The sequence below is a fragment of the Corylus avellana genome, chromosome 8 (assembly GCF_965113065.1).
Source record: "Corylus avellana chromosome 8, dhCorAvel1.hap1.2, whole genome shotgun sequence".
NCBI classification, from domain to species: domain Eukaryota; kingdom Viridiplantae; phylum Streptophyta; class Magnoliopsida; order Fagales; family Betulaceae; genus Corylus; species Corylus avellana.
Genome location: NC_142497.1, coordinates 730,722 through 756,644, shown reverse-complemented (window position 1 = coordinate 756,644; position 25,923 = coordinate 730,722). Strand labels below are relative to the sequence as shown.

General features: G+C 34.5%; 4 protein-coding genes across 5 annotated transcripts; 2 read left to right on the top strand and 2 right to left on the bottom strand.

Moving 5' to 3' along the window:
- The first annotated feature begins 1,704 nt into the window (after positions 1 to 1,704).
- Positions 1,705 to 11,691, top strand: CMT3 (chromomethylase 3). 2 transcript variants are annotated; one of them, XM_059573884.2, is made up of 21 exons: positions 1,705 to 1,970; positions 4,268 to 4,302; positions 4,504 to 4,609; positions 5,661 to 5,768; positions 5,863 to 5,982; positions 6,268 to 6,367; positions 6,470 to 6,645; positions 6,791 to 6,856; positions 6,950 to 7,204; positions 7,794 to 7,852; positions 7,965 to 8,031; positions 8,132 to 8,461; positions 8,528 to 8,596; positions 8,738 to 8,824; positions 8,912 to 8,999; positions 9,728 to 9,843; positions 9,961 to 10,065; positions 10,153 to 10,196; positions 10,326 to 10,395; positions 10,489 to 10,592; positions 11,316 to 11,691. In XM_059573884.2, the coding sequence occupies exons 1-21, from the start codon at positions 1,785 to 1,787 to the stop codon at positions 11,488 to 11,490; spliced, it is 2,466 nt and encodes an 821-aa protein (XP_059429867.2). In that variant the 5' UTR covers positions 1,705 to 1,784; the 3' UTR covers positions 11,491 to 11,691. The 2 variants fall into 2 exon arrangements, with proteins under 2 accessions (XP_059429867.2, XP_059429868.2); XM_059573885.2 differs by lacking the exon at positions 5,863 to 5,982.
- A 566-nt stretch (positions 11,692 to 12,257) lies between these two features.
- On the bottom strand, positions 12,258 to 13,050 carry LOC148583944 (uncharacterized). Its single transcript, XM_088518976.1, has 2 exons — positions 12,746 to 13,050; positions 12,258 to 12,525 (listed from the first exon to the last, which is right to left on the bottom strand). The coding sequence occupies exons 1-2, from the start codon at positions 12,887 to 12,889 to the stop codon at positions 12,433 to 12,435; spliced, it is 237 nt and encodes a 78-aa protein (XP_088375102.1). The 5' UTR covers positions 12,890 to 13,050; the 3' UTR covers positions 12,258 to 12,432.
- Positions 13,051 to 14,077: 1,027 nt separating this feature from the next.
- LOC132164353 (pentatricopeptide repeat-containing protein At5g66520) lies at positions 14,078 to 17,869 on the top strand. The gene is made up of 2 exons (XM_059574852.2): positions 14,078 to 14,663; positions 16,259 to 17,869. The coding sequence occupies exons 1-2, from the start codon at positions 14,125 to 14,127 to the stop codon at positions 17,103 to 17,105; spliced, it is 1,386 nt and encodes a 461-aa protein (XP_059430835.1). The 5' UTR covers positions 14,078 to 14,124; the 3' UTR covers positions 17,106 to 17,869.
- Positions 17,870 to 22,171: 4,302 nt separating this feature from the next.
- On the bottom strand, positions 22,172 to 22,849 carry LOC148583943 (uncharacterized). Its single transcript, XM_088519294.1, has one exon. It carries the CDS (start codon positions 22,656 to 22,658, stop codon positions 22,287 to 22,289), a length of 372 nt encoding a protein of 123 aa, XP_088375420.1. The 5' UTR covers positions 22,659 to 22,849; the 3' UTR covers positions 22,172 to 22,286.
- Positions 22,850 to 25,923: the final 3,074 nt, after the last annotated feature.

Sequence of the window (25,923 nt, the reverse complement as noted above, 5' to 3'; positions counted from 1 at the left end):
TTTAAACATAGTTGATTGAATAAATCATTGTAGGAGTTTATTTTAGTATTTTCTCTTTTAATATTCTCTAATCATGCTCTAGTGCTCTAGTCAGAGAAAATGAGTATTTAATCAAATGATATAAGACCAAATCAAATCAAATCAAAACTTTCCTAAATCACTGTGAATTTGACTTACGTCTAGTTTTGATTGAAACTGTACCCATTGAAATGAAAACATATATTTCATAATATTAAGGAATAAATGCAAAATTGGTCATTGTAGTTGGTCTAATTTACAAATCACTACCTGTGGTTTAAAAAATAATTTATAGGTCCCTATGGTAGGCTAAAATAACATTTTACTCCCTGAACTCATTTTCCGTTAAATAACTTAACAGAAACCATTACATTGTCACATCACACCCAATAAAAATAAGACACGTGTTCATTTTTATTTATGCTTTTAAAAAATGACAAATAAGCTTTTCCACGTCATTTTGAGGCTCCAACACACACTTCATGTCAAATTAAATAAACCTAATCCCTCTATATCCCTTGTGCCGCCGTCGTCTTCATTTTCCCCTATGATTCTTGTCGTCGTCTTTATTTTCTGATGGGTGTGATCTTCGATCTGTGAGTTACTCTGAGATTTTTGGGTATCTACGTTTTTGGATTAGTGCATTTTTGGGCAGTCTTTCTATGAAAATTCGAATTTGGTTTTTGGCATTGAAGCATCTTCAAAAATTGTTTCCGGGCATTGGAAACAATCTATTCCTCTCTCTCTATATCATTTTTTTTTTGGGAAGATGAAGACAATGGCATGAAAACGAAGATGAATACGACGGCAAGAATCGTTGGGAAAGATGAAAACGACGACAATAATCATAGGGGAAGATAAAGACGACGGCGGCACAAGGGATATAGAGGGATTATGTTTATTTAATTTGACGTTGAGTATGTGTTGGACTCTCAAAATGATGTGAAAAAACTTATTTGTCATTTTTTAAAAGGATAAATAAAAAAGAACACGTGTTTTATTTTTATTGGGTGTGATGTGGCAAAGTAACAGTTTTCGTTAAGTCATTTAACGGAAAATGAGTTCAATGAGTAAAATGTTATTTTGGCCTACCCTAGGGACCTATAAATTATTTTTTAAATCACAGGAAGTGATTTGTAAATTAGGCTAATCATATGGACCAATTTTGCATTTATTCCTAATATTAATACGACACAAAAGATATGTATTTTAATTTCAATGAATTCAATTCCGCCAAGCCAAAATCACTTCCTACAAACTAATAAACAAAAATCAACGAGTTCATGAGGTAAAATTTTTTAGAAGATACTTTTTACTTTTTGATTGATTTTATTTTTAATGTGATATAAATATAAAAATGATTTTGAATATTTTGTATTTAAAGTTGTTTATTAATATTTTTACTTTTTAAATAAAAATAAAAAACTACTTTAAAAAACGTTGTAAAAGTCAAACAACGAATACAATTTTAGAAAGAACGAAAGAGCCAAGGACTATTTAACGCGCTCAGCCAAACAGCCCCTAATGCCGGAAAGGTCCAAAACACCGCAAAGGTCCACCTCACCAAAACACTCCCTCCAAATTCCGCTTCCCGCTCGTGTCTGCTCCCCATTCAAATTTTCACGCTTCCCTAGAAAAACCCTAACGCCCCTCTCTGCTTTATCTTAAACATCGCTTTATCTCCCTCCAGACACAACTCTGTCTCTCCTTCTCTCTCTCTCTCTCTCTCTCTCTCTATTGCTTCGCTTAGCTCGATCTAATCGCCAATGGCGAAGCGCAAGTCGATGAGCTCCGAGAAGGGAGCTCAGGAGGCCTCCGCGGAGGCCTCTTCTCCGAAGAAGAGTAAGGTTGAGGTGGCGGAGGACGGCGACGGGAGCGAGGCAAAATTTTTGGGAGAGCCTGTGCCGGCGAATGAGGCGAAGACGCGTTGGCCTAAGCGGTACCAGGAGAAGGTAATTGTGTCTGCTTGTTTTACAGGCCTGAGAAAAGCTGTGTGTGTGTTTCGTAGAATGTGGAGTTTGGGATTTGGTTGCGGGAATGCAAAATGGTGGTTTGGTTTCTGGGAAATGAGGTTGCTTCGAGAAAAGCAAGTAAAAAAAAAATTCAAAAGTATATGATGCTTTAGAGGTATATGTCCTGTGATATCTTTTTAGTTGCTTGGAAAATCTGTGTGCGTTTGGTATACGGTGGATGTAGGATTTAGTTGCTGGGATTGCAAAATGTTCTCTTGGTTTGAGTGAGATGGATTGCTTCAAGGAAAGCAAGTAAAAAAAAAAACGTTTTTTGAAAATTCACAAGTATATGATACTTCAATGCATTTTAGCTTAATCACTTGCTATATATGCCCGAAATTCTGTTTGGTTGCTTTTAAAATGTGGGGTTTAGATAAAAAATGGAGGAATATGCGTATGAGGAGTTTTTTGCTTGGTTTCTGAGAAAATCTGCGTGTGTTTCATATAATGTGGAGTGTGGCCTTTGGTTGCTGGGAGTGCAAAGGAGTCTCTTTGTTTTTGTGAGATGACATCAAGGAAAACAAGTAAAAAGACGTTTTTGGAAGTTCACAAGTATCTGATACTTTGGTGTATTTTAGTTTAATCACTTGGTTATATATGTATGAGAAAGTCTAAATAGTATACTCCCATCCTACTATGCTAATGTTGCATTGTCAATTTATTATTGGATTTTTTTTTCCCTTTTAATTATGATTAATCTAAAGGTGAATTGACAATGTCACAGTAGCATAGTGTGTATATATTACAGTCTAAGGGCCTATTTGTGATTGCATTTGAAGAATCTAAAAATAAATTAACACTCAAAAAGTTCGTTAAAAGAAAAAAAATATTTGTTTGGTAAAAAAATTAAAAGCTCTTTTAAGGGTCCAAAAAACTTAAAAATTGTTAAAGTTCATTTTTGGCAAAAGCTTAAAAATGAAGTTTTTGCCCAAAAATGCGTTTTGACTTAAAAGCTTGTTTTCTCAAACGTGCTTTAAATAGTATACTCTTATTCTACAATGTTGATGTTGCGTTGTTAATTTATCATTGAATTTCATTTCTTTTCGTTTTTAATTAAGATTAATCTAAAGGTGTATTGATAATGTCACAACAACATAGTGAAATGGTATTGGATGGGAGTACTGTATATAGCATTACTTGTGTGTGTGTGTGTGTACACACACATGAGTAATTAATCGATCGTACTCACATTTTTCAGAACAAAATAATAAGTTTTTTCAAAATACATTATTAGCAAATTTTGTTCATTAAAATAGAGAAAAGAATTGTAGAAGTTGGTTGAGAGTTGAAGAAACATACTACTTCATTGCTATTGGGTATTATAGTAAATTGTATATCATATTGTGTAAATTTTGTTCCTATAAAAGTTTGAAAAAGGGGAAGAAAAAAAAAATACATTCTTAAGAAATATTAAAATTTAAAATAAATTTGTAAAAATAAAGTAGAATCCCATAATCAAGTTTGTTGAATTAATTGCTCAAATATGAACAATACAATCATGATTTGACTCATAAATGACTTTAACACCTCCGAGAGGCCATGACCCTTGTGCACCCCTCCTTAGCTTTGTCCTTGTGAGTATGATTTGTTTCATCTTTATTGTATATTATGTATATATTATATGTAAGCAATTTTTGTTGGGCTGTTGTTTGAATGTATGCGGTAAGAAATTTAGAGTTATATGATGTTTTCATTCTTGGGAGTTGAAAGGCATTGCAACCAAACTGAATATTTGTGTTATGCTCATTTGGATATAATGTAAGTTTGGGTGCTCAAAATGAATATCTAAAACTCAACATTCAAGTTGTCCTTTTTTTTTTTTTTTTTTTTTTTGGGGACAAAATTTCATTGCTTTATAGTGGTATTGGGTGTTAAATACATTTCACTTATTTGTTTGTTAGTCCAAATTCACATGTTTTGGGATATCAAAAAAGAAAAGAAATATTCAATCTTAAAAATCAAAGGAGCAAAAATAGATTTTAATTTCAATTTTATGGCATGCTTTCTAATAAATGAAAGTCACTTCATGTAAATTGAGTAGTTAAATTTGGGTTAGTTGAGTGGAAAACAAGAACGTCTTCTTCCTTCTTTTGGCACGCAAGAATGAAATTAAAAATTATAAATTTTATGCATCCTGACATTGATTATCTCTACAACCAAGCAAAGCAATTTTGGTTGTCTTTGTTATGTTAGACTCATGTCAAAATTAATTATAATGTAAATCTCTTTTATTTCAGAAGAAGCGTGTAGCTGGGGCAAAAAGTTCAAATGAGTAAGTTTTTGATGGAATAAGTTCTTTATTTATGTGGACATTTATATTCATGTGTAGCATTGTTTCTTATGTTTTAATGTTCTTGGTTTTGTTTTAATATGCTATTGTCTTTATTCCTAACATGCTGTATTTCTTTGAGTACCATTTTACTTTTATGGATGTTTGCTCCCTTTTAATGGTACATTATACTATTATTTGTAGTTGTAAGGATGATTCTGAAGAGATTATTCAAGCTCTACGCCATTACACTCAGGCAAAGGTTGATGGAGGGTTTGTTTATGGTCTTGGTGATGATGCTCATGTCAAAGTGAGTTCAAGTTTCAATTGTTGTGTTATTCATTTTGTATTCCAATTTTAGTTTGAATAATGGCGTTAGTGTGTAAAATTTGAGGTTTAAGATTAAGTCAAATATTAGTCAATAGTAAATTGCTTTAGTTTAAGATTTGTAGATTCTTGTGTAAATTTGATCAAATTACACCAGAGTAATTAGATTATGTCTATTTATTAGAAATGATGTTCAAAAAACATTGCTAAATATTTAGAAGTTTGGAAGATGCTTTGTGTGCTTAATGTGGTGTATTTGGGGAGAACACAAAGTTCAAAACTTGGGAAATTGCAAGAGGACACTGAGAAAACTAAAATTTAATATGGTCAAGTCTTTGTATGTTTGGATGGCTACTTCCAACTATTTTTGTTTTTCTAATTTCTTAAAATGTCTTCATACATGTTCTTTTCCTTAATTGGGTGTTTTTCTTGTATACTTGTGTACATTAGTTGCTCCCCCTCGCTGCTCTATTTGAGAGTGTATTACGTATTTAGAAGAGGTGGTCTATTTATTTATGTTTTTTTTGTGCACCTTCAGAACTTAAGTGCTCCAATGCTTGTTTTAACTGTTACAACTAACTTTTTAAAAGCTTTTGTTTTACATATATGGTTGACATGCTTCTTAATTGTTTACCTTGGGAAAGTTTGATGTTTGAGAGGTTGAGACTCTTTTAAACTTACTAGCATAAAAGAGATATTTGTTCACCTAGTTGACATAAGACAGTAGCAATGGTGGGTCTCCACTAGGCCTTACATAAAATTAAGATGATTTTTTTTTGGTCTTTGGACATTTGTTGAGAGTTTCTTTGTTGTTTTTTTCATTAATCAAACCTATGAGATGGTTGTCTTCAATAGTGTTAAAATGGTCTATTGTTGGGTCACATTATTAGTTGTAGTTGAGCTGGTTTTGAATGTTGAATGAATGAATTCATAAAATGTTTTCATTAAAATTAGAAATCTTTGTGACATTCACACTTATACATGACTATTTATTACAGGATCTAATGTGTGTTTTTTGTATGTTGTGTGTTTAGGCTGGCGAAGGGGAACCTAATTATATTTGTAAGATTGTGGAAATGTTTGAGGCTATTGATGGTGCTCTTTATTTTACAGCGCAATGGTACTATAGAGCTAGAGATACAGTAAGCATAAATTTTTACACTTTCTTAATTGTTTTTGTGCTCAATGTTTAGCTTGAAATTGTCTAATTATGATTTAATTCTTTTTGTTTTACAGGTTATTAAAGATCATTATAATCTAATCGATGACAAACGTGTATTCTTTTCAAAAATACGAGATGATAATCCGTTAGATTGTTTAGTTAAAAAACTAAATATTGTTAGACTTCCTTTAAATGTAAGATTGCTAGTTCCTATATTATGCATTTTTCTTTTGAGAAATGCTAGGGGTACCAAATTTTTTTATCAAGAAATGGGTACCAAAATGATGCGGAGTTTATTCATTGGAGAGGACAAAAACAATTAATTAAAAGAAATGCTACGGGTACCGGAATAAGTTACACATCATTTTGGTACCCATTTCTTAGTAAAAAATTTAGTAAATATAGTATTTCTCTTTTGTTTTTTTGTTTTGTTTTGTAGTTATTATAAAATGTGATTGAAATAGTAGTTTTATTTTCAGATTGATTTTGATTCAAAGAGAAAATCCATTCAAGATTGTGACTATTACTGTGATATGCTCTATTTATTGCCATACTCCACCTTCGTTAGCATTCCATCAGGTTGCAGTTCTCTCACTGCCATCGTCTAATTGTAATTTTATCCGCAAGTTGGAAAGATTTCGTTTCATTTCTTATAATTTTTTTTCCCTTCTGAACTTGCAGATGATAGACAAGCTAGTAGTGAGACATCAACGATTTCTAGTGAACTCGAAGAAGTTTCCCAAGCTAAAGGGCATCACAAGACAGAGGTGACATTACTAGACCTTTACTCGGGTTGTGGTGCTATGTCAACCGGATTGTGTCTTGGAGCAAATTTGTCCGGTTTAAATCTTGTTACGGTTAGTTCTATTATTCTTTTAAGTCACTTAAAGATATTGAGTTGGCTAGATTTTTCAACTTTTGCTTTTTTTTTTTTTATTTTTTTTTATTTTTTTGTTATTTTTTATTCAATTAGTAGGTTGATTGTTGTGTTTGTTTTTGTAGAAATGGGCAGTTGACTTGAATGAGCATGCTTGTAAAAGTCTCAAACAAAACCATCCGGAGACGGAGGTATACTATAACAATCCATTTTCTTATATTGATCTATGTGCCTTTAATGCTTAGATGCAAAGTTCTTACATTGGTCCGCCCATTGCAAATCAGGTTAGAAATGAACCTGCCGAAGATTTTTTGTTGCTTTTGAAGGAGTGGGAAAAATTGTGTGTTTATTTTTCCTTGGGTGGAAGTCTTGACTTTCCACAAGAGTATTCAAATCTCTTCGCAAATGATGATGATGATGATGATGAAGAAGAAGATGATGATGAAGACGTTGGTGGTGAGGTATTTGAAGTCGATAAGATATTGGCTATATGTTATGGTGACCCGAAAGAGACAAAAACACGTGAACTGTATCTTAAGGTATATGAATTTCAAGTTGAGTTGGAAAGTGATGTGTCCCAAATGTTTGTTTTGGTATAGCATTTCTTTTTTCAGCAGGGTTGTATGCGTGAGAATGTCTTCAGACTTGGTTAATAATTCTCAGTCTTCATATTGATTAATCAGCTAGACTCCTTTTAGTTGATTGTAAACCAGTCTCTTGTGAAGAGAAAATGGAATGATAATGAACTCATTCCATCAATAAACTTATAGGAATAAATTATGCATTTTTTATTTTTCTCAATATTCTTATATCAAATGGTATAGTTTGAAGTGGGTTGGCCAGCAAGGATGCCCTCAACTGAGTGTTTTGCAGTGGTCCTCTTTGTCAAGTAAGACAATGGGTTAGAAAAGATTGCCTGTCCTTCAAGTTTCATAAGTGGTTTTGGTGAATCATTTGATAATAAAATTGATGATTTACGGTCAGAATCTCTTGTTCTTGTTTAGAATTTCATAAATGCAATTATCTTGGTATAAAAAATTAGTAGGGGGCTCTAAACTCATTACTTATCGAAACAAGTTAACTATTTTAGACTTATTATGTTCTTTGGGTCTTATCTCTTGTGTGTAGGTTAGTTGGAAAGGTTATGGTTCTGATGAAGACTCTTGGGAGCCAATTCAGGGATTGGGGTATATGCAAAGAACTGAATTATCTTTTGTTTTTTTAATCATATATCTTGTGTGCTTGTATATTCATTAGTCTATGCGTGTAGATATTTTATAGCTATGGTTTATTTAACAGCAATTGTAGGAAAACTATAAAAGACTTTGTCACTCGTGGTTATAACTCAAAGATCTTACCTTTACCCGTAAGTTTGTTTTTATCTTGGATTACTATTCTTATTAGTTATTTTAAGTTTCTAGTTGTTTTGAATTTTTAAGTTTTTTTTTTTGCCATGAATCATGTAGGGTGATGTTGATGTGATATGTGGTGGGCCTCCTTGTCAAGGAATTAGTGGGTTTAATCGGTTTAGGAATAAAGACAATCCACTGGAGGACGAGAAAAATAAACAACTTGAGGTTTATATGAATCTAGTACAATATCTCAAGCCAAAGCATGTCTTAATGGAAAATGTCGTCGACATTGTAAAGTTTGCCAATGGATTTCTTGGACGATACGCATTGGGTCGTTTAATAGCAATGAACTATCAAGTTCGAATGGGGATGATGGCAGCGGGTGCATACGGGCTACCTCAATTTCGTATGCGTGTTTTTGTATGGGGGGCTTGTCCTAATGAGGTATATGTTTGCATAATAAAATATCCTAATGTGTGTTTATGCTAACCAGTTGTTTATCTTTTACAGAAATTGCCTCAGTACCCATTGCCAACTCATGATGTTGTTGTGAGGGGAGTTATTCCTCTAGAGTTTGAGGTACTAGAGGGTTCTCCATAGTATAATTTTTGATCCATTTGTTAATGTTTTGTAATAAGATTATTTATCAAAAGATGTGTAGATGACACGATTGCTCGCTTGCTAATGCTTTTAAATATGATTATTTATTTAATGTTGTAGATGAACACTGTTGCTCATGATGAAGGGCACAACCTTAATCTCGAAGAGAAGCTTCTTCTTAAGGATGCAATTTCAGACCTTCCTGCTGTATGTTTTATCATTACTTGGTAATATTTTGATATGCTTACAATTTTTGTTTTCCTAATGTAATTTATTTTTTTCTACTTTATTCAGGTTGGTAACTACGAACAGCATGATGAAATGCCATATGATAAAGCTCCTATGACAGAGTTTCAAAGGTTTATTAGATTGGGCAAAGATGGTAAGTTTGTGTATTGTTTACCTTAATTTTCTAATGTATTGAATTATATTTTAAATTGGGCCATATTTGTTGATGAAAAATAAGTTACTTCTTATTTGATCAAATTTAGTTGTCATTTTTTGTTTTTTGTTTTTTGTTTCTTGTTTCTGTTTTTCATTTTGAAGGTCAATAAGTTCGTTATGTAAATTTGTGTTCTTAAGTAACATATAGTTGCCTAATATTTATTTTTGATGAATAGTTGGCCACTATAATTATTGATGCATTACTTAAGATTTGAACCAATTATTGGGACTCCAATGTAATATTTAGTATTGTTGACCACCAAAATTGGCTATGGTTTTCTATATTGTGTGGAACATGTTGGATAATTTATTTCATTACATAGCTGTGTTTTTGAGCGTACTCATGTTTTATAACATATTTTTGATCTATTTATACGTTATATCATAAGGTTGCAGTCACTTTTAGCCATTTTACTATTAACAATTGAATCCACAATGTTGTTGTAAAAATGGGTTAAGTTCTTTTCTTTAAGGTTTTATTTGGTTTACTTATCCCAGATTTGTATGCATAGCAACTGCTTGATGTTTGTTTTATGTTCTAATAGTAGAAAAATTCCAATGAACAATCTTTTTTCTTTTTTATTGAATAGTTTTTCAATGCAAGCAATTTTTTCAATTAATATGACGTTAAAAGTTTAAGGTCTTTTGGTGGGGTTTTATTTGCAGAATTGTTGGGTGCTTCTCAAAACCCTAAACCATCTCAACATCTCCTCTATGATCATTGTTCACTGAAATTAAACGATGACGATTATCAACGTGTTTCTAGGATTCCTAAGAGAAAGGTTTTTTCTTTTGCTATTCATTTCATGAAATATCTACTATATTGCATTTTTATTAGAATCTTAATATTTTTCATTTGAACATTGTATATTTGTCTACTCTATCTGACTTTATATCAGGGAGCAAATTTTAGAGATTTACCTGGTGTTCGTGTTCGTCCGGATAAAAAAGTTGAATGGGATCCTGATGTAGAGAGGATTTACTTGGATTCAGGGAAACCTTTGGTAGTATTTCTTTCTAATATATCTTTTATGGCAATTATTTTGAGCCATTTTGAGTTGATTATTCTCATTCTGTATTTGTATGTCCAGGTACCTGATTATGCAATGACTTTTGTTAATGGCAGTTCAACAAAGTACGTATTTCTTTGGTAAAACAAACAATGTTAAAAAAAACTTATTGTAATTGTTAGCTGTTTTTTGTTGTTTACTTCATTTCATCAATTCATATGCTCTTTATATGTTGTCTTTCCAAAAATTTGTAGACCCTTTGGACGTCTATGGTGGGATGAGACTGTACCCACAGTTGTTACTAGAGCAGAGCCTCATAACCAGGTTTCCTGCTTGTTTACTCTATTAAATCATAAATGAATATGCACGTAGATAAGTTGTTCTTAATGGCTAACACTATTATGTATGTCTTTTCAGGCGATTTTACACCCTGAGCAAGATAGGGTGCTAACGATACGGGAAAATGCTAGACTTCAGGGTTTTCCTGATTATTATAAGCTTTGTGGGCCTGTTAAAGAGAGGTATCTATTGTAATAATTACATCTTCCAGTTCATGGTCGGAGAAAATTAGGCAAATGTGTTTTTATTAACGAATATGATGAGTTTGTAGAATCAAAATTGATCTTTGTATTTCTTTCCTGATGTGTCTTATCTTCATCATGCTTAGAAGTGGTTGCTAACATAAGAGTTTAATTTGATGAGGGAACTTATGTTAGATATGTAAACTATTTGAGTGACTAGAGGAGTAATATCTTCCTAACATTTTAGTTAGAGGTGGTTATACAATATAGTTTGACATGTTTAATATTTTGACCATTATCATATTAGCTTCCTTCTGCATAAATTTTTGTGATGTTAGTTGATGATGCTCGAGTCTTCTTTTGAAGACATAAAAAGATCAGTTTTGATTCTACAAACTCATCATAGTTTGTCAAACAAAGTTGTCATACTTCATGGTTTACAGTTGTTTCCTTTGTTGCTCAAATGTTGTTACTTTGGCAAAAAAACTTTATTTATTTTACACCTTGTGCTTAGAAATGACTGGGTGAGTTTCTACTTGTTCATAGTAAGTTAAAGTGAAAATTTGAGTTTATTTCATCCTTCCATTAGAAAATATCCAATATATCGGATAATTTCTCAATATAAAAACATGTTTTGATGGACGTATGAGGTATAATGTCTTGTCAATTGTAAACACTATTGATATTGGTTTTATGTCAATTTCTTGCTATTTTTTTCCCCAGATATATTCAAGTTGGGAATGCCGTTGCTGTACCAGTTGCTCGAGCGTTGGGCTATGCATTAGGTTTAGCCTTTCAAGCCTCCAGTACTCCCGAAGAACCATTATTGAGGTTGCCTCAAAAATTTCCGAATATTTTGGAACGATATTCTTCTGCAGCATCAGAAGATGATGCTTGAGTCTTTATTTGATGACATGCATTGTATTTGAGCATTATTTAGGCGATTGTAAATGATGCTTGAGTCTTTATGTATTTGAACATTATTTAAGCGATTGTAAATGCCTTTGTATGCTGTGATTTGTATTTATCACTCTAATATCTAACACTGTTAGATAATCTCAATGTAAGCACAATTGCGTATTTAATGCCTTTTGCCCCTTTGGAGGGAAATTCTTTGTGTTTTATAGGCTCTTCAAATCTTGAAAAAAGTTGATTCAATAGTGAATGAATAAGAAAAAAGTTGGGAAAAGATTAAAAAAAAAAAAGAAGCGAAACCTCACAAAGAAATTTGGGATTTGTGATCAAAGCGGAACCTAAGGTGGAGAATTTTTTATGCAACTTATGTTTACGATATGAATTCTTTACGAAAGTATTGGGTTAAAGTTGATTAATTTGATTTGTTTAATAAATAGGTCAAATTAAAGTTGATTTATATAATTTTATATATATAACTTAATATGAAACATTTAAAATTGACGAATTTTGATATGATTTACGAATTTAACATGAATTCAACGTAAAATTAATTAGTTAAGATTAATGGATATGATGTTTTTAATTAAATGAGTTAAGTTGAGATTTGTTTATATAATTTTATACTCCTGCTCCAACATGATATGGCCTCGACACGATACGACCGAAAACGCATATTGCTGCCCTGAAGAAACTGCAAATTTTTTTTAGGAATTGAGTTTCGTGAGAAAATCGAAGCGAAGAGAATTCAAGAGACAGAATCAAGTTTTACCAGGTAAATGGGAAATAAACGCTCCAATATATTCAAAAACACAAAAGAATTCCAACAATGTCAATCCATCGAAACTTATGATTCTGTTCTACACCAACTTCAAAAAGACAAAACAAAAAATATGCAAACCTTAAGAAAATATAATAGCATTTGAACTCATTTTGGACTGGGATTTGGTCTACCGGTAACTGGGAAAGGAGGCAATCGGAGAACAGCTTCCTCCGTCTCTACCGGGTCCGATCTGAGTATCTACGAAGAAAATAGAACACACCGACAAAAATCAATCAAAGTCACCACCTTTACATGGAAAAATACATACTAAATTAACAAAATGAATTGCGCCACAAACTCAAAAATGAACAAAACCCATCTTCAAAGCGATCAAAAACACACAAAACGGAAAACCCATATGAAACAAAAGCCACAGGCCTCAAATGTATGAACTTCAAAAGAAAGAGAGAGAGAGTACTGGGTCTTGGAGAATAGGCTTGGTGTCGTCTTGAGCAGGTCTGAAAGGGGGTTTTGGTTTGTGGGGATTTTCTGAACTGCTCTGGGCGCCATTTTTGTTCTTGTTGGTGGCAGGGGATTTGATTGAAATCTCTGAAACTTTCATTGTTCTTGTTGTAACAACTCTCTATCTGCTCTCTGTACTCGTCCCCTCAATGTGCGTGACGATTTGGCGAACCTTTACGCCTTTTGTTGTTAACGTTTTTCGTAACGCCTGTTTTACTTCGCCTCAAGAAGATCTCTACGGATCCGTCACAAGCAAAAATGGTCTTTGTTACAGCGACAAATTGCGACAGCCATGGGCCTCATCTATCAAAATTAGGGCCAACAATTTAATACATTATTATTTAACTAGAGAGACCAGAATTAAGTTGAAATAAAAGGTATATTACGGAAATAAAGTTTAAAGGACCTTTGTTATGATACGAATTCAAATCGTTTCAAAAGTTAATACGGAATTAAGAATTTAAAAACTTTACGGGTGGTTTGGTATTAGACACCTACGTTGATCACTAGGAATACTCCTAAGGGCTACATTGTACTCATTAACTTGATTTGTCTACAATACAAATGTCCCTATTTATAGGATAGTGTTTAAATATAAGTATAGTAATAAAATCTCTCTGATTTGATTTCAATTCCAATATATAATTACAATTGACCCATAAATAAAGAATATTTCAATATCAACCTAATTATAGAATATACCATATATTCTAACAAAGAGTAAATGAAAAACAAGTGCTTAAAAAAAAAGTGAAAAACATATGTAATAAATGAGTTTGAATAGTAGGGCTAATAACTTTTTTGCTACTTGGGTTTAATTGTTTTTATTTTGTTTCCCTAAGTTTTAAAAAAGACAAATTTAGTACTTCAGATATTAAAAAAGATTGAATTACCACCTCCGTTAATTTTCGTCAATCCCAATTAACGACAGCCACCCCCAGTTTGACCTTAAGGGTGGCTCTTAAGGCTGGTTTGGAGGTGGCTAAACCACCCTCAAGGCTAAAAAAGGGTGGCCGAAACCACCCTAAGGCCCTTTGGGTGGCTCGGCCACCCCCGTAGGCCATGGGGGTGGCTGAAGCTACCCCCTGTGGCCCCTCTAGGGGTGGCAGAGCCACCCCAAGGCCAAATGAATGGATGGAAATTAACGAAAGTGGTGATTCAGCCTTTTCCAAAATTTGAGGTATTAGATTGCTCCTTTTTAAATGAAAAAATAAAAACACGTACAAAAAAAAGTTATTAACTCTAAATAGTATCATTGCTGCCCTAACGGAAGAGTGGCAGGAAACAATACTCTAGTTCTAAAACTGATGTTAGTTTTGATGCTTATTGATTATTATGGTTTCCCGCCACATTCAAAGCCTCATCCAACGGTCAAAAACTACTACCCATCTTCTCCAACTCCAATCTCTAGTCTTCAAGACCGCTCTCGATCACGACACTGAGGTTGTCTCTCGGTTCGTCCTCTCCGCGTGCTCGATTTCGGTCGGTTTTGCAAGATTAGTTTTCGGTAGCGTACCCATTACTCCACCCCTTTTTGCTTGGAATACAATCATTAGAGCGTTCACCAAAACCTCAGCTTCAATTGAATCAGTGAGGCTGTTCTCTCAGCTCCAAAGGGTTGAGCTTAAACCTGACAATTTCACGTACCCTTTTGTTTTGAAAGCCTGCGGTCAGTGTTCAATGTTTGGAGAAGGTGGGGCAGTGCATTCGATGATTATAAAGGTGGGTTATGATTCGGATCGGTATATAGGGAATACTCTTTTGAGGATGTATGCAGCTTGCGGTGCGATCAGGCTTGCAAGACGCGTGTTCGACGAAATGCCTGCCAGGGATGTGGTTTCTTGCAGCTCCATGATTGCGGGATATGTTGCTTGGTATGTCCTTTCATGCTTCAATCTATGTGCCCCTATTCAATTTCCGTATGTTGCTAAACCTTGTTTCAACTGATTGATTGGTTTGTTTTGAATGAAAGCATTGTAAAGCTTTCCGATGGCTTGCCATCAGTAGCACTTGCTGAGCATAGGCTTGCTATTTAATGTTTTGGTTTTTCCCAGTAAAAGTTTATAAGTAATGTCATTGGTTACCTCCCCAAATTATAAAGTATAGTTATAGTTGTTTTTGAGATGAACCAAAAGATCCTGGCTACTGAACTTCCTGCATTGAGCGTACAAGCCTTATATGATCACATTGGGTTCTTTAGTTATTGACTTGTTTGCTAATTTTACTCCCATTCTTCAAAGTGCTAATGAATTTCTAGAACTATTCTGCTGAGTCCTGAACTAGTACGTGTTCCTTTTTTTTTTTTTTTTCATAAATTGTACTAACTTTTACTCGTTGAAGATTCATTTAATATTCCCTACATATGCAAGTACTAGTACAGTAGAAAATGTGATTGGTAAAATTTCCCCCAACATATGTACATGCTTTCTCGATTGATTCTTGATCTCCAACTTGTTGTCATGAAAAAAAGTGCTTGAACATATTCCTTAGAACTATGGACTTGCGATTCAAATTCCTTTGACATTTAGAAAGAGCCCTAAAATTACTCCACATATAAAAATTTCATGATAGCTGAGTAGAAAATGGATAAACCAGTCAAACTTCGTAGCTTAGCTACTCCTATAAGTCACTTGGGCCTTGAACTTGGAGAGTAAGTTCCTAGAAGGGATGTGCTTTTCAGTTTGAGGCTTGTAATGCTTTTCAATGTCTGCAATGTACTTCATATGTTCTATTTTCACAAATTCCTGCCTGAAAAAACTCTTTCTTTCATTTCCTAAACATTCTACAATCATCTAGAAAACGAGAAATTAACTAGTAATATTTGCTAATTTACTTTACTCATGAAAAAACAGAAAAAAAAAAAAAAAAAAAGAAGAAAAGAAAAGAAAAGAAAAAGGAAACCTGTATTACAAAAGGCTTCTACTTTTTCAACATATCAGTACTACATTAATAAAAAAAGGGATTTGGGGAGGGGGTCACTAATAGTTGGTGAAACCCAACTTTCTTAGAATGAGATTATGTGATTGCTAAAAGAGATTAATTTGTTAGAATTTTATGATATATGTTGCATTTATTTCTTTGCATTACTTATTATCTATTCAAATTTTCCTTTGAGCTTTTGTACTCCCCCACTTTATGCTATGCTTTTTAATTAGATTTATAAAAGTTGCAATAAGCATGCCTAAACTTCTATGTTTATGCCTTGCATCATGGGGTTGTAGAGGGCTTCATCTCCTAATCTTGATTTGGAAGAAAATCATCTATGGTTGTTTTGAGGTTTCAATCATTGTTAGATTAAGGAAAATCAATTATATTAGTCAGACTGACTTTATTATGTTTATGTGTCAAGTGTAGTCATTTCCTTAATCTATAATTTTCCTGTCAATTTTAATTTTACAGAACAAAGTCTTTATTTATTTGCCTTGACCTGTGTTGTCTTATTTTTCTATTATTTTTCATATGTTTACAGCAACCGCCCATCAGATGCTTTTAAGGTGTTTCGACACATGAAGCTAGCAAATGAACAACCAAACTCAGTTACTTTGGTCAGCTTGCTTTCTGCTTGTACTCGTCTGCTTGATATCAGAGCCGGGGGGTCCATTCATTCCTATATTATCATAAACCACATGGGATTGGATGTTGCTTTAGGGACTGCTCTCCTTGAAATGTATTCCAAGTGTGGGCATATTAAGAAAGCTTTCCAAGTTTTCAATTCAATGGTTGAGAAGAATTTGCAGTCTTGGACAATCATGATATCTGGTCTTGCAGATCATGGCTGTGGGGAAGACGCTATCTCATTGTTGACCAAGATGGAACAAACTGGGCTGAAACCAGACAGCATGGCATTTGCTGGGATCTTGTCAGCTTGTAGCCACTTGGGTCTTGTTGATGTGGGTGAAAAGTATTTTTATCAGATGGAAAAAATTTATGATATCAAGCCAACGATGGAGCATTACGGATGCATGGTGGATTTGTTTGGAAGAGCTGGATTGATTGACGAAGCTTATGAGATTATCAAGAACATGCCAATGGAGCCAAACTCTGTCATAATCAGGTGCTTCCTGGGTGCATGTAGAACGCATGGCCAGAGCTTTTGTTTTGATGATAACCTGAGGAAACTCTTGCTTAAGTTAGAGCCGGAACTTGGAGCAAACTATGTACTTGCTGCTAATGTATCTTCTTTATCTGGTAGCTGGAATGATGCATCTGACCTGAGAATAGCCATGAAACAGAAGCGATTGACGAAGGTTCCTGGGTTCAGTTGGGTAGAAGTAAATGATAGTTCTGCAGAAGTAATTACAGAAGTGGCTGTATAGTGACTTTTGATATCGGGCCAATTAAGAGTCATATTCCTATGTAACTCTTTAGATTATGCTGAAAAAGCAGGGGTGAAGAAGACAATTTTGTAAGTTAAAGGGGCAAAGTATTGATTGTAAAGACAAATGAAATCACTGGTCAAATGTGTAAGATATAAGATTTAAATTTCTAAATAAGACCGTCACTTCATTCTTCAATCTCTTCTACTCTATTAGGTTGAATTGAGGTGGAGATGATAGGATCCGTTGGTTTCCTTCCAAAATGGTGGACATTTGAGGTCAAATCTTTTTAGCATGTGATTAGCCCCCCGCTGGCCTTTTTTTGGCTTGGAAGAGCATGTGGAGGAATAAAGCACATTCAAGAGTGACTTTTTCTTTTTTGGGCAGCAGATAGAGTTAGGGAAGACCTTGATCTTGGATAAGCTAGGAAAGAGCTAGGCACATCATAGTGATGGACTGGTGTTGCATGTGCAAGAAGAGTGGGGAATCGATCGACCATCTTCAATTCCATTGCGAAGTAGCTAGAGATTTGTGGGTGTCGGTTTTCCATCTTTTCGGGATAGAGTGGGTAATGTCCTATTGGGCCGTGGAGTTATTGGCTAGCTTGAGAGAACGCAATTCTTGTAATTTTGAAGATTGTGAGAGAATGGTGATAGAGTTGGAAAATATATTGTTCAAAACTCATTATGGGTGGATGGATTTTCTAATTTTTTAGAATTTATGGATTTGTGTTATTCTTCTCCCTAAGGGGTGTCTCTCTTGTATATTCCGTACGTTCGCCCTTTGCGCTTTCTAATAAGATTGATTTACTTATATTTATTAAAAAAAACTCAATGGTCACCAGCCCAGCAAGTAGCAACCGGGAATTGGTACTAATTTGTACAGCAGAACTTGCATATGACATTTTTTTGCTTTACATGGGGTGAACGTTTTTATTATGGATATTTAAAGCTGTTGTAGTATTGGAGATTGGCAGGGTTAAGCACAGGTCGGCCATCAAGTGCAGAAAGTTGCCAGTTCTGTTTATTTTCAGCTTTGAGCAAGTGATAGATGCTTTACATGGCATCGCTAGAAGTGGTGCTTATTGGCTTGGGTTGCACACGGCAATGCATCTTGTGAGTTGTTATTGTCCAGAGCTTCTTCTTCTTTTTTATTTTTTTGTACAATCTTCTTATGCTTGCAGGGCATCTTATTACATGCTCTATTGAGAGATATCAAAATAACTAGAAGCTTCTAGGAGTAAGATTTTCCTATTTGTCTTTGTGCATATTATAGAGTAGCCTTTTGTTGTTTGGGCATGTGATTAGTAACTGCTGAGCCATAGAGATGCTAATATGAGTGTACTACAACATTCCATGGCCACATGCCTCCACTTGAATGAGTTAAATCTATGCTTAGAGGCTTAGTAAATTATTTCCCTTGTTACATGTACAGTGGGACATAAGTTTCAAAATACAGTGTCAATAATTCGTCCTAGTGAAAATTATAGTGCATTAAGTCCACCAGAATAAATACAAAGGACATCTAGCCTGTATCATTTCTCTTTTTCCTTTTCTTTTGGCCATCTCTCCTTCTCTCTCTCTCTCTCTCTCTCTCTCTCTCTCTCTCTCTATATATATATCTTTTTTTTTTATTGTTCCTGACCCTTTCATTCCATACAGCCTCACTCAACTAAACACTAGTCCTCATGGCTGCAGTTCCAAGATCAAGAATGTCAAGTTTCAGTCTCTCGGAGCAGTGGCTTCTAATGGCAGCTATAATATTCATCTGTGGATTTCTGGGTTATGTAGTTTATGATGCAATAATGGCTACAGCTTCCGAGCTATTGGGACGTTTGCTGGTAATTTCTCCTTTGCTGCTGATCATTGCTGTTCACTGGCTCTCCACAGGCAGCCATCTTAGCCTCCCAATGCCGGGGTCGGAGCCAGGTTCCATCCACCGAGCCGGGGGTTCGCCTTGGGGAGTGGCCTTTGTACTTTTACTGCTTCTCCTTCTCATATCCTACCAACCTTCCTTGCATGCTCTTATCTTCTAAAGCTAATGTATGTCCCTTCACAAATGTGTATGCTTTTCTTGTATAATGTAGTCTTCTCCAACTTTCATTTCATTTCCATGGAAATTAAGTGTGGAGAAGAATTAGCTGCTGTTTCTAAGCTAGTAAAATTGTAATTTTGGGTATGGTTTCTTTATGTCTCTTCAACTCTCTTCTTGTAAAGAATTAGCTGCTGTTTCTTCTTCTTCTTCTCTGTGGGCATTTCATGAACAAACTTCTGAATAGCTTTTCTCAAGCTATAAACGCAGGCTGAGCTTTGACTTTTGCCCATGGGAATGCACATGTTTCCACTTTAACAGGAAAGTTGGAAGATGGGCTTTTCAACTTTCAATTTGCAATAAGAGTTTTCATGGTTTTTATTAAACATAACAACATATTTTTAATCCCTCGATCTTTTGGTGGTGATTAGTATAAGCAACATAAAATGCATTCGCTCATACTACCAGTAACCCAAACTTTTTCGATCGGGAAGGGATTCGGCTTGAGTTCAATTTCAGTTGGAACTAAATACTACCGAACACAAGAATTACATGTCCCAATTTGAACGGGTGCAATTCCGCCTAAAAGTGGATCTAAGCTAGCGAAACCTAATAGAAATGCATATATTATTGTTTGAGCTCGATCAAGAGGAAAAATCTGAGTAATGGCAGTGGGAAAGTTAGGTCTAGTCAAAAGTTGAGCTAGGGTTATGTTACATAGGACCACTCTCTTATAAGTAGAACTTGGAACCAGCCTAAATACCAACTCCCTTGACAATGGAGGTGGTTCAGCCATCTTTTCTTGGCCTAAGGGGTGGTTTAGCCACTCCTTACACTATAAGCTATTTTTTATTTATTTATTTATTTTTTTAATTTGTCGTCAGAATCGACACCGTTCATTTAAAATGAACAACCGAAATAAAAGGTATTACACCGGATCTCAATCTTCAAAGTCAAAATCCCAATTGATATAAGGAACTGTTACTTGTTAGCAAAGAAACTTCAGATATGTGAAACATCTCAGTGCTTTTTTAACATATGACAAGTTGCTATAAAGAACATCCCCATTTGATTTTAAAAGTTTCATAGACAATTAACTTAGTAGTTATGATGTTTTAAGGTTTTCCTCCTAGGTTTTTTCTTCTTCTTGTCTTAGATCGAATCAAACCAAACCAGAGAGAGAGAGAGGTTGATGAAGGCAACACAATGTTGAGAAAACCAAGTGCACGTGAAGCTGTGAATGTTTTGAAAATCTTGGTTGATGTAAATCGCATAAGCCTCCAAACACGAATCTGTCAGTTAATCTTGTGGTGACCCTCAACAATATTCTCAGATTAAAGGGTTTGTTTGTACTGATAACAGTTTATGATGTTTGCATTATACTTCACCCCCATGGAATCTCAAGCTCTGCACTAACTAATTTTTTTTTATATTTTTTATTTTCAAAGTCTATTATTCAGACAAAGACGACAGGCCTTGTGGACCTGCCTACATCACGAGGGGAAGAAGACTTGCTTGCCTCCTGACAAGGATTTGAAAAACACACTGTTATTTTACTGCTCTTTACTTTGTTTGTTTATTGTTTTTATTTAATATTTTAATTGTTTTCCAATATCCCATTGCCAGCCATCACCATCCACTTCTCTTCCTTTCTTCCTTGTAGAGACATTTCTTTTTCTTCTCCCCCTTCCCCAATTGTCTTATTCTTTTAGTTATCTCGATGCTGCACAGTTTGATGTGACTCTTTAAAAAGTTAGTCTGGTATAGATGGTTGGATTTTGTGAACGCATGAGTGCTAAGTTTTATATTAGTTTATTAATTGTTAAGTAAAATTGAGCTTTTATAAATAATTTTAGAGAGTTTTAATTATAATTTTGACTAATCTTTTAGAAAAATAACGTAAATGAAGTTAACGCTTCCCTCGAGTCATGATAAATGGTATTGGAGTAATTTAGATAATCAAGATGTCGTTACTTTTATAACTAACGCTTTCCATGTGTCGTGATATTTTAGACTAGGACAATATTTACTTGACAACGTATTAAGAATTTTGCAACTAATCTTCCTAGTAGCTCTTTATTTTTTCCTACTTGCACCTAAAAATGGTCATCTTCCTTTAAAACACTAGGATACCTATCTACATGCCCTATAAAATGATATTTTTGATGTCTAAGTGAGTAATAGTCTAGAGAGAAGGATAGATAGAAGTGAAATATCTAGCTTAGGGTGAGTAGTGAGAATGAATTATGCATACCTCCTAGGAGTTGGTCTTTCTTATGTTTATGAATTCCTTGTCCTATGCATGGCCTTGCTAGATGTTGCCCCTTGATTGGGTAGTACTCTAATTACGTATGTCGTTAGGTTGTTGACTATAGTAAGGCACGTCTCCTATCAGATGCCATCTTTTGGTGCACCACGACCTTAACAGTTTAGTAGTGCCAAAATAAACGCCACACGTTATTGTTGTAGGACATGAAGGTGCGACGGGCGTATCCTTTTTTATTTATTTATTTTATTTTAAGCAAATAAGAAAAGGGCTATAATGGAAGATCTTTACCACTTTTGATCCGAAAGGAAGAAGAAGTGGGAGATCCTAACAACGAAAAATGGATGAGCTTCCCAACAACAAATCTAAAACGAACTAAAACAGTGCAACAATAATTACAAAGGGTAGGTACTGCTTAACACTCGATCGAGAATGCCGAAAATGATTGAGATGACTTGATAAGTGGGAATCCTTTGTCGTGCTCCTCCTTTAGACCGCTACGTATTTGGGCCAACGGGCTTTGCTTTGGGCTCGTCTGTATTAGCGGGCCCAATAGGGCTGTTAACTAGTATACCAAGACTCAAATCACATGTTTTCAAATCATTATTTTTTAAATCGCAAAACCAACTTAGAATGCTCCGCGTGGTACCCCTGCCCTTAAACAACTCGACCAACTGTCCTTTAGTAGTCTAATTATAGCAAGTCTTGATAGATATTCTCACAATATTAGTTAAATTTATTATGAGAAGTGTATATTAAATAAATGATATAAAAGAAAGTGCATATAAAAAATAGACTTCAAAATCCCAAATTACAAGTACTTACTATTACATCAAATCCAGGGGACTTAATTACAATATATATATAAACTAATTACAAGATTATCATCTACTTAGCAAGGGAAACCATCGTTCATGAAAAGAAGATTGGTAGGAGATCATGAAGAAGAGGAAGACAAGCAAGGCTGCCACACCCCAAGGAGACCCTCCGGCCCTGTGAAGCGAATCCCTCTCCGGCAACGGAATCAGAAACGGAACACCGCCAGCGGACAGGCAGTGGACAAGTATCAATAGGAGCAAGGGGAGAAGCATGCAGAAGAGCTTAAGCTGAGTGATAAAATCCTCGAACATGGACTCGTAGTGTATGTACCATGTGAAGCCCATGATGAAGAAGAGTATGAGAACGAAGAAGAAGAGGTGGATGGGGAAAGAGAGGTCTTCTAAGTAAGAATAATATTGGTTGTTGTATCTAGCCATGTTTTTGCAAAATGGGTGAAAGAAAACTAGGGTTTTGGATTATGTAGTAGTTTTTCTCTATTGGAGTAGGGAGCTAGCAAGTGTGTTCCAAATGTTGTCTAGAATTGAAGAAAGTTGTGTTGCCAAATCTAGCTTATATAAGGGTTAGATGATCAAGAAGCAAGCGTGTATTACACGCCTCTTAATTTTATCATTTCTAATTAGTTTGCAATATTAGGGCTAAGGATCTCTACGTTTGTAATTACTTGTTTAATTAGGACTCGTTTGTCTTGAGAAGAATGAATGTGGGACTCACTTGCATGAAACAGATGAACCCTGTGTTGGGGTTATCTCACATCGGTTGTGGAAGAAGTAGTTAGTTTATAAGTGTGAAGAAAAGCCTTATTTCTTGAGTTAACTTTCAGGGTTGAGAGAGGTTCAAGAGAGTTGTTTTTGCTCCGAGTGCCCAATGTGTAAGAGATTGTTGGAGTTATTTTATATCGGTTGTAAAAAAGACTGGTAGACAATTTATAAGTGCGAAAGAAAGCATCACCTTTTAGGTTAGTTTTTGGAGTTGAGGGAGGTCCAAAATCGCCCAACACCCTGTAACACCCATTTATGGGGTTTGTTGGATTTGAATAGACTATAACTTGTTTAAGTGATTGTTATGAAAATCACTTAAAATATGTCTAATTAATTGATAAATGACTTTGAAGAATAAGATTACTTTTTCAAATTTGTATTTGAAAAAAGTAATAGATTATGTGATATCTTTGTGCAGCTTTATTTGCATTATAGGGATTCCCTTTTGTTTTTTGGGCGATCCATCGGGATAATTCTAGGACGGTGACTCGGTGCACGAGAATAAATAAATAAATCTTGGTTGAGATTCGTTGTTGTAGAGGTGTCAAGTGTCTACGAATGGAAAGGAGCCACGTACGACCGACCTTGGACAGGAACGTGGGAAGAAGAGAAGAATAGTGAAGAAATTATAGAGGAAAAAGTTGTGTGGAAAATGGTGGTCCGTGTCACCTTTAGGCGCTTTATTCATTTTTCAATTTATCAAAAGCTGCCCTATTGAAGGGGATATGCATGATGCATCCCCAAGTTCCCTCTTTCTATGACTTTAACTTAGCTACTCAATTAAAGTCATATTCCTAGTTGTGAAACATGAGCTTCTTTTTATTTATTTTATTTTTATTTTTATAGAAATCTTTAACTTTTTTTTTGTTGTTTGAATTGCTCGAGTTCTTTAGGTACCATAAACGCTATTTCAAATTTGTTGTCCGAATTTTTTCTTTTCCTTCTTAATGAGCCTCACGAACAAGGACTAAAGTAGGACTATATTTTATTGGAAGATTAAAACGTGAATGAAAAGTCAAACTGAAGTATGATAAGGGTTGATGAATGCATGACCCGGGAATCCCCCCGGTTCCGCCACATAATTAGCAAGTTATGATTTTTAAATTCAGTTCAAATTATGAAGACCATAATGAGAATCAAGGTGTGTGGTTTGATTAAGCATGCATCAGAAGCATCTATATGATTACATATTCCTGCCTTTTTGACCACAACTCATCATCTATTGATGTAATTATGATCGAATGAAAAGAGTTTGTTCTATTGGGGGGGATCTCACATATTCTTAATTCCCTTCTGGTGTCCTCTCATAAGCAAGAGTGTAGTCCACACACTAGTTGACAAATTCTTTATTCATTACGATACAAGAAGTGCCATTCCAATCAAAACCCACTACAGCTAAATGCTACTACAAATGGAAAATGACAGACTCCATTTGTTCAAGTTTTTTCTTAAAAAAATATTCGGACGTGAGAGTAAATTTGAGTGTTTTATAATTGTTCTGTGTTTTGAGTCTTTGTTTTGAAAAAGAGAAAAGAAAAGGGGAAAAAAGGAAAAGTGTTATTGAATATAGTCTATGATATTTTCAAGTTAGAGTAATGCTGCTATTTCACACCTATTTATTATATTCATTTCACATTAATTGACGTGACATATTTTAAGTTACTTTTTTTTTTTTTTATTAAGATTATGATATGAAAAGCCACTTAAATATTACAACAATCAATATGAATTGAGTGTGATAAATGAGTATGAAAAATAGTATATTTATCTTCAATCTAAGCTGGTAGAGTTTATAGGACTTTAAATTTCTTCACCTAATTGGCAACATATAGTCTGAAGTTGTGATGAATCAGTTAAAATATAAGAAAAATATATTAAATTGGTCCATGTAGATTGAAGTGGTGACAAAAATGGTGCCTATTTTCATTCGACACTATCTACTCTAGTACTAGGAGTAGTGTTTGTGGAAACATTATAGGAAAAATGAAAGGGACAGTAATAATGGTGGCAATTGTTGTAGGCTTGTAGCCATGAGCAGGGACTTTTATGGTGGTTCTGCCTGGTTGGTTGTTGCAAGATAATTTTGGTAGCTGGAGGCACTGGTACTTCCTTAGTAAAAGTGGTGATCAGGGCAAAACTAGCTACTACGTTTTGGTAGCTCCATAAATGGTGTTGATAATGGAAATAAAATTGGTGCAATGGAGGTGACAGGTGTTGGTTGAGGAAATTCAAAGTAAACAAAAATTATATATATGATGTCTCTCATGATCACATTCAAATTACATAACGTGGGTTTATGTTTAATCGACAAATTAATCAAGACCATCAATTAAGGTTGACAATTTTTGACATGATTTACAAATCTGACATAAACCCAACATAAAATTAGCGAGTAATTAGAGTTAGAGGGTTTGACCCATTTAAATAAATAGATTGGGGTTAGTATTTAATTACATAATCTTTGATACCCATGATTTGATACTACCTGAATCTAACACGCAAATACAAATTGACACTCCTACTATCTATAAACATATCTCATGACAATAATGCACTATCAATGAGTGTAATTAATCAAGTAGATAGTGATCATAATGATGAGCAATGGGCCATATTTTTCCCGCTTAATTTGCTTAATCTAATCTGTAGAGGATCCAAGAGGATATGCTCAATTTGGTCCCCCCCTTAAGGATCACCTTATATATATATATATATATATATATATGATCCATTAATGATTGTTGAACTCATGAGATGGCTTTTCTTCTGTATAGGTTTACTTACATATATATAAAATCTTCCCATTTGGACCATTTGGTGTCTTTTCATTGGCATTGCATGATGCATGTAACTGCAATGATTTGGATGACCCACTCCAGATATGCTTTTCTCAAAATGGAATTAAGAGTGGCAATATATTTCT

What these genes read in the sequence shown, in the direction of transcription:
- CMT3 (XM_059573884.2), top strand. Translation starts at nt 1,785, where the DNA reads ATGGCGAAGCGCAAGTCGATGAGCTCCGAGAAGGGAGCTCAGGAGGCC. An exon ending in TATTAGATTGGGCAAAGATG is followed by an intron (nt 9,000 to 9,727) that starts GTAAGTTTGTGT and finishes TTTTATTTGCAG; the next exon opens with AATTGTTGGGTGCTTCTCAA. An exon ending in TGGATTCAGGGAAACCTTTG is followed by an intron (nt 10,066 to 10,152) that starts GTAGTATTTCTT and finishes TTGTATGTCCAG; the next exon opens with GTACCTGATTATGCAATGAC.
- LOC148583943 (XM_088519294.1), bottom strand. Translation starts at nt 22,658, where the DNA reads ATGGCTAGATACAACAACCAATATTATTCTTACTTAGAAGACCTCTCT.
- LOC132164353 (XM_059574852.2), top strand. Translation starts at nt 14,125, where the DNA reads ATGGTTTCCCGCCACATTCAAAGCCTCATCCAACGGTCAAAAACTACT. An exon ending in ATTGCGGGATATGTTGCTTG is followed by an intron (nt 14,664 to 16,258) that starts GTATGTCCTTTC and finishes ATATGTTTACAG; the next exon opens with CAACCGCCCATCAGATGCTT.
- LOC148583944 (XM_088518976.1), bottom strand. Translation starts at nt 12,889, where the DNA reads ATGAAAGTTTCAGAGATTTCAATCAAATCCCCTGCCACCAACAAGAAC. An exon ending in AGCCTATTCTCCAAGACCCA is followed by an intron (nt 12,526 to 12,745) that starts GTACTCTCTCTC and finishes TTTTCTTCGTAG; the next exon opens with ATACTCAGATCGGACCCGGT.